This window comes from Hemitrygon akajei, chromosome 31, assembly GCF_048418815.1.
Source record: "Hemitrygon akajei chromosome 31, sHemAka1.3, whole genome shotgun sequence".
Classification (NCBI taxonomy): Eukaryota; Metazoa; Chordata; class Chondrichthyes; order Myliobatiformes; family Dasyatidae; genus Hemitrygon; species Hemitrygon akajei.
In genome coordinates, this window is record NC_133154.1 from 37,668,639 (window position 1) to 37,683,682 (window position 15,044).

Genomic DNA, 15,044 nt, shown 5'->3' on the forward strand with positions numbered 1-15,044 from the left:
GTACAGACCTGTCCACACTGCATATATACTGATACCCACTGGGTACAGACCTGTCCACACTGCATATATACTGTTACCCACTGGATACAGACCTGTCCACAGTGCATATATACTGATACCCACTGGGTACAGACCTGTCCACAGTGCATATATACTGATACACACTGGATACAATACCGTCCACACTGCATATACACTGATACCCACTGGGTACAGACCTGTCCACACTGCATAAATACTGATACCCACTGGACACAACACTGTCCACACTGCATATACACTGATACCCACTGGGTACAGACCTGTCCACACTACATATACACTGATACCCACTGGGTACAGACCTGTCCACACTGCATAAATACTGATACCCACTGGGTACAGACCTGTCCACACTGCATATATACTGATACCCACTGGGTACAGACCTGTCCACACTGCATATATACTGTTACCCACTGGATACAGACCTGTCCACAGTGCATATATACTGATACCCACTGGGTACAGACCTGTCCACAGTGCATATATACTGATACCCAGTGGGTACAGACCTGTCCACACTGCATATATACTGATACCCACTGGGTACAGACCTGTCCACACTGCATATACACTGATACCCACTAGGTACAGACCTGTCCTCACTGCATATATACTGATACCCACTGGGTACAGACCTGTCCACACTGCATATACACTGATACCCACTAGGTACAGACCTGTCCTCACTGCATATACACTGATACCCACTGGGTACAGACCTGTCCACACTACATATACACTGATACCCACTGGGTACAGACCTGTCCACACTGCATATACACTGATACCCACTGGGTACAGACCTGTCCACACTGCATATACACTGATACCCACTGGGTACAGACCTGTCCACACTGCATATACACTGATACCCACTGGGTACAGACCTGTCCACACTACATATATACTGATACCCACTGGGTACAGACCTGTCCACACTACATATTTACTGATACCCACTGGGTACAGACCTGTCCACACTGCATATACACTGAAACCCACTGGGTACCACACTGCCCATAAATGATATATATACTGATAGCCTCTGGGTATGCCCTGTCCACTCTACATATACACTCATTAACACACTCGGAACTACCCTGTCCACTTCTGGGTACAACCCAGACCACACTGCATATACACTCCTCTATCCATTTGGTACAACACTGTCCACACTGCATAAACACTCCAATACACACTGGGTACAATCCTGTCCACACTACATATACAATCTTATTCCCTCTGGAAACAACATACTGCGTATAAACTCTGATACCCACTGGGTACAGACCTGTCCACGCTGCATATATACTGATACCAACTGGGTACAACCCTGTCCACACTACATATACAATATTATTCCCTCTGGAAACAACATACTGCGTATAAACTCTGATAGCCACTGGGTACAGACCTGTCCACGCTGCATATATACTGATACCCACTGGGTACAGACCTGTCCACACTGCATATATACTGAGACCCACTGGGTACAACCCTGTCCACACTACATATACACTGATACCCACTGGGTACAGACCTGTCCACACTGCATATATACTGATACCCACTGGGTACAACCCTGCCCACTCTGCATGTAAACTCTGATACCCACTGGGTACAGACCTGTCCACACTGCATATACACTGATACCCACTGGGTACAGACCTGTCCAAACTGCATATATACTGTTACCCACTGGGTACAGACCTGTCCACAGTGCATATATACTGATACCCACTGGGTACAGACCTGTCCACACTGCATATATACTGATACCCACTGGGTACAGACCTGTCCACACTGCATATATACTGTTACCCACTGGATACAGACCTGTCCAAACTGCATATATACTGTTACCCACTGGGTACAGACCTGTCCACAGTGCATATATACTGATACCCACTGGGTACAGACCTGTCCACACTGCATATATACTGATACCCACTGGGTACAGACCTGTCCACACTGCATATATACTGTTACCCACTGGATACAGACCTGTCCACAGTGCATATATACTGATACCCACTGGGTACAGACCTGTCCACAGTGCATATACACTGATACCCACTGGGAACAGACCTGTCCACACTGCATAAATACTGATACCCACTGGGCACAACACTGTCCACACTGCATATACACTGATACCCACTGGGTACAGACCTGTCCACACTGCATATACACTGATACCCAGTGGGTACAGACCTGTCCACACTGCATATACACTGATACCCACTGGGTACAGACCTGTCCACACTACATATATACTGATACCCACTGGGTACAGACCTGTCCACACTACATATTTACTGATACCCACTGGGTACAGACCTGTCCACACTGCATATACACTGAAACCCACTGGGTACCACACTGCCCATAAATGATATATATACTGAAAGCCTCTGGGTATGCCCTGTCCACTCTACATATACACTCATTAACACACTCGGAACTACCCTGTCCACTTCTGGGTACAACCCAGACCACACTGCATATACACTCCTCTACCCATTTGGTACAACACTGTCCACACTGTATAAACACTCCAATACCCACTGGGTACAACCCTGTCCACACTACATATACAATCTTATTCCCTCTGGAAACAACATACTGCGTATAAACTCTGATACCCACTGGGTACAGACCTGTCCACGCTGCATATATACTGATACCAACTGGGTACAACCCTGTCCACACTACATATACAATATTATTCCCTCTGGAAACAACATACTGCGTATAAACTCTGATAGCCACTGGGTACAGACCTGTCCACGCTGCATATATACTGATACCCACTGGGTACAGACCTGTCCACACTGCATATATACTGAGACCCACTGGGTACAACCCTGTCCACACTACATATACACTGATACCCACTGGGTACAGACCTGTCCACACTGCATATATACTGATACCCACTGGGTACAACCATGCCCACTCTGCATGTAAACTCTGATACCCACTGGGTACAGACCTGTCCACACTGCATATACACTGATACACACTGGGTACAGACCTGTCCACACTGCATATATACTGTTACCCACTGGATACAGACCTGTCCACAGTGCATATATACTGATACCCACTGGGTACAGACCTGTCCACACTGCATATATACTGATACCCACTGGGTACAGACCTGTCCACACTGCATATATACTGTTACCCACTGGATACAGACCTGTCCACAGTGCATATATACTGATACCCACTGGGTACAGACCTGTCCACAGTGCATATATACTGATACCCAGTGGGTACAGACCTGTCCACACTGCATATATACTGATACCCACTGGGTACAGACCTGTCCACACTGCATATACACTGATACCCACTAGGTACAGACCTGTCCTCACTGCATATATACTGATACCCTCTGGGTACAGACCTGTCCACACTGCATATACACTGATACCCACTAGGTACAGACCTGTCCTCACTGCATATACACTGATACCCACTAGGTACAGACCTGTCCACACTGCATATACACTGATACCCACTGGGTACAGACCTGTCCACACTGCATATACACTGATACCCACTGGGTACAGACCTGTCCACACTGCATATATACTGATACCCACTGGGTACAGACCTGTCCACACTGCATATACACTGATACCCAGTGGGTACAGACCTGTCCACACTGCATATACACTGATACCCACTGGGTACAGACCTGTCCACACTGCATATATACTGTTACCCACTGGATACAGACCTGTCCACAGTGCATATATACTGATACCCACTGGGTACAGACCTGTCCACAGTGCATATATACTGATACCCACTGGGTACAGACCTGTCCACACTGCATATACACTGATACCCACTGGGTACAGACCTGTCCACACTGCATATACACTGATACCCACTGGGTACCACACTGCCCATAAATGATATATATACTGATAGCCTCTGGGTATGCCCTGTCCACTCTACATATACACTCATTAACACACTCGGAACTACCCTGTCCACTTCTGGGTACAACCCTGTCCACACTGCATATACACTCCTCTACCCATTTGGTACAACACTGTCCACACTGCATAAACACTCCAATACCCACTGGGTACAACCCTGTCCACACTACATATACAATCTTATTCCCTCTGGATACAACATACTGCGTATAAACTCTGATACCCACTGGGTACAGACCTGTCCACGCTGCATATATACTGATACCAACTGGGTACAACCCTGTCCACACTACATATACAATATTATTCCCTCTGGAAACAACATACTGCGTATAAACTCTGATAGCCACTGGGTACAGACCTGTCCACGCTGCATATATACTGATACCCACTGGGTACAGACCTGTCCACACTACATATACACTGATACCCACTGGGTACAGACCTGTCCACACTGCATATATACTGATACCCACTGGGTACAACCATGCCCACTCTGCATGTAAACTCTGATACCCACTGGGTACAGACCTGTCCACACTGCATATACACTGATACACACTGGGTACAGACCTGTCCACACTGCATATATACTGTTACCCACTGGATACAGACCTGTCCACAGTGCATATATACTGATACCCACTGGGTACAGACCTGTCCACACTGCATATATACTGATACCCACTGGGTACAGACCTGTCCACACTGCATATATACTGTTACCCACTGGATACAGACCTGTCCACAGTGCATATATACTGATACCCACTGGGTACAGACCTGTCCACAGTGCATATATACTGATACCCAGTGGGTACAGACCTGTCCACACTGCATATATACTGATACCCACTGGGTACAGACCTGTCCACACTGCATATACACTGATACCCACTAGGTACAGACCTGTCCTCACTGCATATATACTGATACCCTCTGGGTACAGACCTGTCCACACTGCATATACACTGATACCCACTAGGTACAGACCTGTCCTCACTGCATATACACTGATACCCACTAGGTACAGACCTGTCCACACTGCATATACACTGATACCCACTGGGTACAGACCTGTCCACACTGCATATACACTGATACCCACTGGGTACAGACCTGTCCACACTGCATATATACTGATACCCACTGGGTACAGACCTGTCCACACTGCATATACACTGATACCCACTAGGTACAGACCTGTCCACACTGCATATACACTGATACCCACTGGGTACAGACCTGTCCACACTGCATATACACTGATACCCACTGGGTACAGACCTGTCCACACTGCATATATACTGATACCCACTGGGTACAGACCTGTCCACACTGCATATACACTGATACCCAGTGGGTACAGACCTGTCCACACTGCATATACACTGATACCCACTGGGTACAGACCTGTCCACACTGCATATATACTGTTACCCACTGGATACAGACCTGTCCACAGTGCATATATACTGATACCCACTGGGTACAGACCTGTCCACAGTGCATATATACTGATACCCACTGGGTACAGACCTGTCCACACTGCATATACACTGATACCCACTGGGTACAGACCTGTCCACACTGCATATACACTGATACCCACTGGGTACCACACTGCCCATAAATGATATATATACTGATAGCCTCTGGGTATGCCCTGTCCACTCTACATATACACTCATTAACACACTCGGAACTACCCTGTCCACTTCTGGGTACAACCCTGTCCACACTGCATATACACTCCTCTACCCATTTGGTACAACACTGTCCACACTGCATAAACACTCCAATACCCACTGGGTACAACCCTGTCCACACTACATATACAATCTTATTCCCTCTGGATACAACATACTGCGTATAAACTCTGATACCCACTGGGTACAGACCTGTCCACGCTGCATATATACTGATACCAACTGGGTACAACCCTGTCCACACTACATATACAATATTATTCCCTCTGGAAACAACATACTGCGTATAAACTCTGATAGCCACTGGGTACAGACCTGTCCACGCTGCATATATACTGATACCCACTGGGTACAGACCTGTCCACACTGCATATATACTGATACCCACTGGGTACAACCCTGTCCACACTGCATATACACTGATACCCACTGGGTACTGGCCTGTCCACACTGCATAAACACTCCAATACCCACTGGGTACAACCCTGTCCACACTGCATATACACTGATACCCACTGGGTACAACCCTGTCCACACTGCATATACACTGATACCCACTGGGTACAGACCTGTCCACACTGCATATATACTGAGACCCACTGGGTACAGCCCTGTCCACAGTGCATATATACTGATACCCACTGGGTACAGACCTGTCCACACTGCATATATACTGATACCCACTGGGTACAGACCTGTCCACACTGCATATATACTGAGACCCACTGGGTACAACCCTGTCCACACCGCAAATACACTCCCACAATCAGTGCGTACTACGCTGTCCACACTGCTTATACCCTCCCATAATTAGTGCGTACTACGCTGCCCACAATACATATGTACTTCTACACAGACTGGGCACAACCCTGTCGACACTGCATATACACTCATATACCCACTGGGTACAAAGCTGTCCACACTGCATATACGCTCCTATACCCACTGGGTACTACACCGTCCACACTGAATATACGCTCCTCTACCAACTGGACACAACACTGTCCACACTGCATATACACTCTGATACCCGCTGGTACTACATTGTCCACACTGAATATAAACGCTGATACTCAAGGGGTATAACACTGTGCACAAAGCATATACCCTCCTATACCCACTGGACACAACACTGAGAACACTGCATATATACTGATACCCACTGGGTACAGACCTGTCCACACTGCATATACACTGATACACACTGGATACAATACCGTCCACACTGCATATACACTGATACCCACTGGGTACAGACCTGTCCACACTGCATAAATACTGATACCCACTGGACACAACACTGTCCACACTGCATATACACTGATACCCACTGGGTACAGACCTGTCCACACTACATATACACTGATACCCACTGGGTACAGACCTGTCCACACTGCATAAATACTGATACCCACTGGACACAACACTGTCCACACTGCATATACACTGATACCCACTGGGTACAGACCTGTCCACACTGCATATATACTGATACCCACTGGACACAACACTGTCCACACTGCATATACACTGATACCCACTGGGTACAGACCTGTCCACACTACATATACACTGATACCCACTGGGTACAGACCTGTCCACACTGCATAAATACTGATACCCACTGGGTACAGACCTGTCCACACTACATATATACTGATACCCACTGGGTACAGACCTGTCCACACTACATATTTACTGATACCCACTGGGTACAGACCTGTCCACACTGCATATACACTGAAACCCACTGGGTACCACACTGCCCATAAATGATATATATACTGATAGCCTCTGGGTATGCCCTGTCCACTCTACTTATACACTCATTAACACACTCGGAACTACCCTGTCCACTTCTGGGTACAACCCAGACCACACTGCATATACACTCCTCTACCCATTTGGTACAACACTGTCCACACTGCATAAACACTCCAATACGCACTGGGTACAACCCTGTCCACACTACATATACAATCTTATTCCCTCTGGAAACAACATACTGCGTATAAACTCTGATACCCACTGGGTACAGACCTGTCCACTCTGCATATATACTGATACCAACTGGGTACAACCCTGTCCACACTACATATACAATATTATTCCCTCTGGAAACAACATACTGCGTATAAACTCTGATAGCCACTGGGTACAGACCTGTCCACGCTGCATATATACTGATACCCACTGGGTACAGACCTGTCCACACTGCATATATACTGAGACCCACTGGGTACAACCCTGCCCACTCTGCATGTAAACTCTGATACCCACTGGGTACAGACCTGTCCACACTGCATATACACTGTTACCCACTGGGTACAGACCTGTCCACAGTGCATATATACTGATACCCACTGGGTACAGACCTGTCCACACTGCATATATACTGTTACCCACTGGGTACAGACCTGTCCACAGTGCATATATACTAATACCCACCGGGTACAGACCTGTCCACACTGCATATATACTGTTACCCACTGGATACAGACCTGTCCACAGTGCATATATATTCTGATACCCACTGGGTACAGACCTGTCCACAGTGCATATATACTGATACCCACTGGGTACAGACCTGTCCACACTGCATATATACTGTTACCCACTGGATTCAGACCTGTCCACACTGCATATATACTGTTACCCACTGGGTACAGACCTGTCCACACTGCATATATACTGATACCCACTGGGTACAGACCTGTCCACAGTGCATATATACTGATACCCACTGGGTACAGACCTGTCCACACTGCATATATACTGATACCCACTGGGTACAGACCTGTCCACACTGCATATATACTGATACCCACTGGGTACAGACCTGTCCACACTGCATATATACTGATACCCACTGGGTACAGACCTGTCCACACTGCATATATACCGATACCCACTGGGTACAGACCTGTCCACACTGCATATATACTGAGACCCACTGGGTACAGCCCTGTCCACACTGCATATACACTCCCACAATCAGTGCGTACTACGCTGTCCACACTGCTTATACCCTCCCATAATTAGTGCGTACTACGCTGCCCACAATACATATGTACTTCTACACAGACTGGGCACAACCCTGTCGACACTGCATATACACTCATATACCCACTGGGTACAACCCTGTCCACACTGCATATACGCTCCTATACCCACTGGGTACTACACCGTCCACACTGAATATACGCTCCTCTACCAACTGGACACAACACTGTCCACACTACATATACACTGATACCCACTGGGTACAGACTGGCCCACACTGCATATACACTGATACCCACTGGGTACAGACCTGTCCACACTGCATATACACTGATACCCACTGGGTACAGACCTGCCCACACTGCATATACACTGATACCCACTGGGTACAGACTGGCACACACTGCATATACACTGATACCCACTGGGTACAAACCTGTCCACACTGCATATATACTGACCTACTGGGTCCAGCCCTGACCACACTGTATATACACTGATACCCACTGGGTTTAGGCTCGTCCACACTGCATATACACTGATACCCATTGGTTAAAGACCTGTCCACACTGCATATACACTGATACCCACTGGGCACAGACCTGTCCACACTGCATATACACTGATACCCATTGGTTAAAGACCTGTCCACACTGCATATATACTGAGACCCACTGGGTACAACCCTGTCCACACCGCAAATACACTCCCACAATCAGTGCGTACTACGCTGTCCACACTGCTTATACCCTCCCATAATTAGTGCGTACTACGCTGCCCACAATACATATGTACTTCTACACAGACTGGGCACAACCCTGTCGACACTGCATATACACTCATATACCCACTGGGTACAAAGCTGTCCACACTGCATATACGCTCCTATACCCACTGGGTACTACACCGTCCACACTGAATATACGCTCCTCTACCAACTGGACACAACACTGTCCACACTGCATATACACTCTGATACCCGCTGGTACTACATTGTCCACACTGAATATAAACGCTGATACTCAAGGGGTATAACACTGTGCACAAAGCATATACCCTCCTATACCCACTGGACACAACACTGAGAACACTGCATATATACTGATACCCACTGGGTACAGACCTGTCCACACTGCATATACACTGATACACACTGGATACAATACCGTCCACACTGCATATACACTGATACCCACTGGGTACAGACCTGTCCACACTGCATAAATACTGATACCCACTGGACACAACACTGTCCACACTGCATATACACTGATACCCACTGGGTACAGACCTGTCCACACTACATATACACTGATACCCACTGGGTACAGACCTGTCCACACTGCATAAATACTGATACCCACTGGACACAACACTGTCCACACTGCATATACACTGATACCCACTGGGTACAGACCTGTCCACACTGCATATATACTGATACCCACTGGACACAACACTGTCCACACTGCATATACACTGATACCCACTGGGTACAGACCTGTCCACACTACATATACACTGATACCCACTGGGTACAGACCTGTCCACACTACATATATACTGATACCCACTGGGTACAGACCTGTCCACACTACATATTTACTGATACCCACTGGGTACAGACCTGTCCACACTGCATATACACTGAAACCCACTGGGTACCACACTGCCCATAAATGATATATATACTGATAGCCTCTGGGTATGCCCTGTCCACTCTACTTATACACTCATTAACACACTCGGAACTACCCTGTCCACTTCTGGGTACAACCCAGACCACACTGCATATACACTCCTCTACCCATTTGGTACAACACTGTCCACACTGCATAAACACTCCAATACGCACTGGGTACAACCCTGTCCACACTACATATACAATCTTATTCCCTCTGGAAACAACATACTGCGTATAAACTCTGATACCCACTGGGTACAGACCTGTCCACTCTGCATATATACTGATACCAACTGGGTACAACCCTGTCCACACTACATATACAATATTATTCCCTCTGGAAACAACATACTGCGTATAAACTCTGATAGCCACTGGGTACAGACCTGTCCACGCTGCATATATACTGATACCCACTGGGTACAGACCTGTCCACACTGCATATATACTGAGACCCACTGGGTACAACCCTGCCCACTCTGCATGTAAACTCTGATACCCACTGGGTACAGACCTGTCCACACTGCATATACACTGTTACCCACTGGGTACAGACCTGTCCACAGTGCATATATACTGATACCCACTGGGTACAGACCTGTCCACACTGCATATATACTGTTACCCACTGGGTACAGACCTGTCCACAGTGCATATATACTAATACCCACCGGGTACAGACCTGTCCACACTGCATATATACTGTTACCCACTGGATACAGACCTGTCCACAGTGCATATATATTCTGATACCCACTGGGTACAGACCTGTCCACAGTGCATATATACTGATACCCACTGGGTACAGACCTGTCCACACTGCATATATACTGTTACCCACTGGATTCAGACCTGTCCACACTGCATATATACTGTTACCCACTGGGTACAGACCTGTCCACACTGCATATATACTGATACCCACTGGGTACAGACCTGTCCACAGTGCATATATACTGATACCCACTGGGTACAGACCTGTCCACACTGCATATATACTGATACCCACTGGGTACAGACCTGTCCACACTGCATATATACTGATACCCACTGGGTACAGACCTGTCCACACTGCATATATACTGATACCCACTGGGTACAGACCTGTCCACACTGCATATATACCGATACCCACTGGGTACAGACCTGTCCACACTGCATATATACTGAGACCCACTGGGTACAGCCCTGTCCACACTGCATATACACTCCCACAATCAGTGCGTACTACGCTGTCCACACTGCTTATACCCTCCCATAATTAGTGCGTACTACGCTGCCCACAATACATATGTACTTCTACACAGACTGGGCACAACCCTGTCGACACTGCATATACACTCATATACCCACTGGGTACAACCCTGTCCACACTGCATATACGCTCCTATACCCACTGGGTACTACACCGTCCACACTGAATATACGCTCCTCTACCAACTGGACACAACACTGTCCACACTACATATACACTGATACCCACTGGGTACAGACTGGCCCACACTGCATATACACTGATACCCACTGGGTACAGACCTGTCCACACTGCATATACACTGATACCCACTGGGTACAGACCTGCCCACACTGCATATACACTGATACCCACTGGGTACAGACTGGCACACACTGCATATACACTGATACCCACTGGGTACAAACCTGTCCACACTGCATATATACTGACCTACTGGGTCCAGCCCTGACCACACTGTATATACACTGATACCCACTGGGTTTAGGCTCGTCCACACTGCATATACACTGATACCCATTGGTTAAAGACCTGTCCACACTGCATATACACTGATACCCACTGGGCACAGACCTGTCCACACTGCATATACACTGATACCCATTGGTTAAAGACCTGTCCACACTGCATATATACTGATACCCACTGGGCACAGACCTGTCCACACTGCATATCCACTGATACCCGCTGGGTACCACAATGCCCATAAATGATATATATTTTGATAGCCTCTGGGTATGCCCTGTCCACTCTACATATACACTCATTAACACACTCGGAACTACCCTGTCCACTTCTGGGTACAACCCTGTCCACACTGTATATACACTCCTCTACCCATTGGACACAACCCTGCCCACACTGCATATATACTGAGACCCACTGGGTACAGACCTGTCCACACTGCATATACACTCCTATACCCATTGGACACAACCTTGCCCACACTGCATATATACTGAGACCCACTGGGTACAGACCTGTCCACACTGTATATACACTCCTCTACCCATTGGACACAACCTTGCCCACACTGCATATATACTGATACCTACTGGGTACAACCCTGCCCACACTGCATATATACTGAGACCCACTGGGTACAGCCCTGTCCACACTGCATATACCCTCCTATACCCACTGGATAACGCTGACCACACTGCATATACGCTCCTCTACCCGCTGGACGCAACCCTAACAACACTGCATTGGGCTTAACATTACAAAACAGACACACACACACACACACACACACCGTTTCAGAGAGAGATATGTGTAACATTATTTTATAAGTTATATGTAACAGACTATAATAACGATCATGGAAACTTACAATGCAGATAAAGGCCATTGGTCCCACAATTCGTATACACTCCAAAGCACCACAGATAAATCCGGTTCTATTTCTTTGCGACTCTCTCTATTGTGTCTAGGTGGTTTATAGTTCTCCCTCATACCGCAGCACCGGTTTGTATTACGTCTTATCTGCTTCCATTCCCTCTCGCTGTCACTTGCCCAGGTTCCGGGGACCGAGGCTGCCTGCACACAGCATTCTCCTGCGGTGTTAAAACGCAGCGCCTGGAAGCGCTTCCCTCTGCAATCAACTTCTGAATCAATTCCCTCACCACCTCCAAACAGCAGCGAGAACCCCAATGTGAGCAGCTGAGCTTGAAACGCAAACCAGCCATTCTAGGCTTCATCTCATGTATTTTTTTTAAACTAACTTCCCGGGACCTTTAAAAATGATCTTTTTTTCTCCCCAAAATGACGTATACCTGTAATATGCATTCAATTTCTGTAGCAACGCAAGGGATTTATAACTCGCCGCTGCCGTCCGTTCACATTGAGATTTGTTTGAAACACGTTCGATTATAAACAGCCAATATCGATTAAAAATCCAAAATGAGAACGGAAACCTTTTGGAAATCTAAGTATATATCAATCAATTTACTTCGCTATTAACGTAATCCAAGACAAACAAAAATCCTTAGGTCGGCGTAGCAGGTTCAAAATGCACAACGATTTACTTCCAGGAAAATTTGGCAATTAACAATATGCACGATAAATATTCAATGCAACTAAACATTTCAATCGGAATCCCCTTAAAGTTCAAATTAAAAATCTGCACGCTCCCTTTATACGGCAGCCCTGCAGAATGAGTCGGTAGTGGGCTGAACACAGCCCTGTGTCACCGCTCAGAATTTAAACCAACGAGGCTCAAATTCAACCTCTATTTCTTTTATGTTGCTTTTTTTTTTCAAAATCAATTCTTGGGGCTAATGCAATGATGTACATTAATTAATTAATTACCCCTGGTCTTTGCAGGCATTTGACTGAAAGCGCCAGCGCATCCTGTCGCTGAAGGATAGGACGGTAAATAAATCTTACGTGCAAAACAATAAACCCGCTATGCAAAACCTTAGATTAATTGATTGTGTTTTTTCCCGGCTCCGACACAGATCACAAAGGGGTAGTGGCTTGCACTGAAGCGCACATTTCATCATCAGATGCACAAAATCAGATAGATTGTTCAAAAAATGGTTCCAAACCTGTTTGTCCTTTTCCAAGTGTCTTCTCAAGCCGGTACGGTCCCACATATTGTGCACAGCCTGTCTCTTTTGTGGATGTTGACATTGTCTCGATTAAACCTTTTTTTTTGCTCTTGGGTTCTAATTTACGTTTTGGAATTATATTTAAAAACCGCCCTCTTCTTTTCCTGTCTCCCAACCCTCCCCCCACCCTCCCCAAGACCCTCGGGTTAGTAAGACAAGAGATGCAGAGTATCCTGTGACCCGGTCGGCAGCATCCTCTCGCTGTCTCGGTACTAAACCAGCCTCTCTTCTCAGCTCATCATCCGACCTGCTCTTCCCCTTTTTTTATGCCTCCATCCGGGAACCCTCGGTGACACCCAATCGCTTTTTAACCCTTTGCCTTCCTAGGGATACTGAGCATTCGAGAATCAAGATTCAAGATTGCTTATTCTCATTCTTCAGTACCCCACCCCACCACCACTACTACTTTATCATTTCCTGTCAGTCTCCTCAGACGCAGGCACTGCTGTGCCCTGCGTCACACAATCAATGTACATAAGCTATTTTATATATTTATAGCTATTTTCTTTTTACTATCATGGCGTGACCGTGTCTGTGGCCGTACCCATGTCTGTGTCGTGTGTCGCATGATTGTGTGCATGTGTCCATGTCGTGTGTCGCATGATTGTGTGCATATGTCCGTGTGTGTGCATGTGCCTGTGTGCGTGCATGTCTGTGCGCGTGTGCATGTGTGTCTGTGCGCGTGTGCGTGACCATGTCCATGTGTGTTGTGCTCTATCAAATCCCGAGTAACAATTATTTCAATCTCCTGTACACTTGACATTAAACAATCTTGAG

At 46.8% G+C, this 15,044-nt stretch overlaps 1 protein-coding gene across 8 annotated transcripts in view; it reads right to left on the minus strand.

Moving 5' to 3' along the window:
- Nucleotides 1-14,525, minus strand: part of LOC140719220 (serine/threonine-protein kinase BRSK2-like) — a 347,315-nt gene extending 332,790 nt beyond the window's left edge. For 3 of the 8 annotated variants that reach the window (XM_073033665.1, XM_073033663.1, XM_073033662.1), the window contains exon 1: nucleotides 14,205-14,525. In XM_073033665.1, the coding sequence (XP_072889766.1) occupies nucleotides 14,205-14,289 (85 nt within the window). In that variant the 5' untranslated portion in view covers nucleotides 14,290-14,525. Of the gene's footprint in view, nucleotides 1-12,988; nucleotides 13,112-13,965; nucleotides 14,000-14,204 lie in introns of those variants that run through there. The other 5 variants (XM_073033666.1, XM_073033668.1, XM_073033670.1 and 2 more) reach the window with 4 other exon arrangements.
- Between the last annotated feature and the right edge of the window lie 519 nt (nucleotides 14,526-15,044).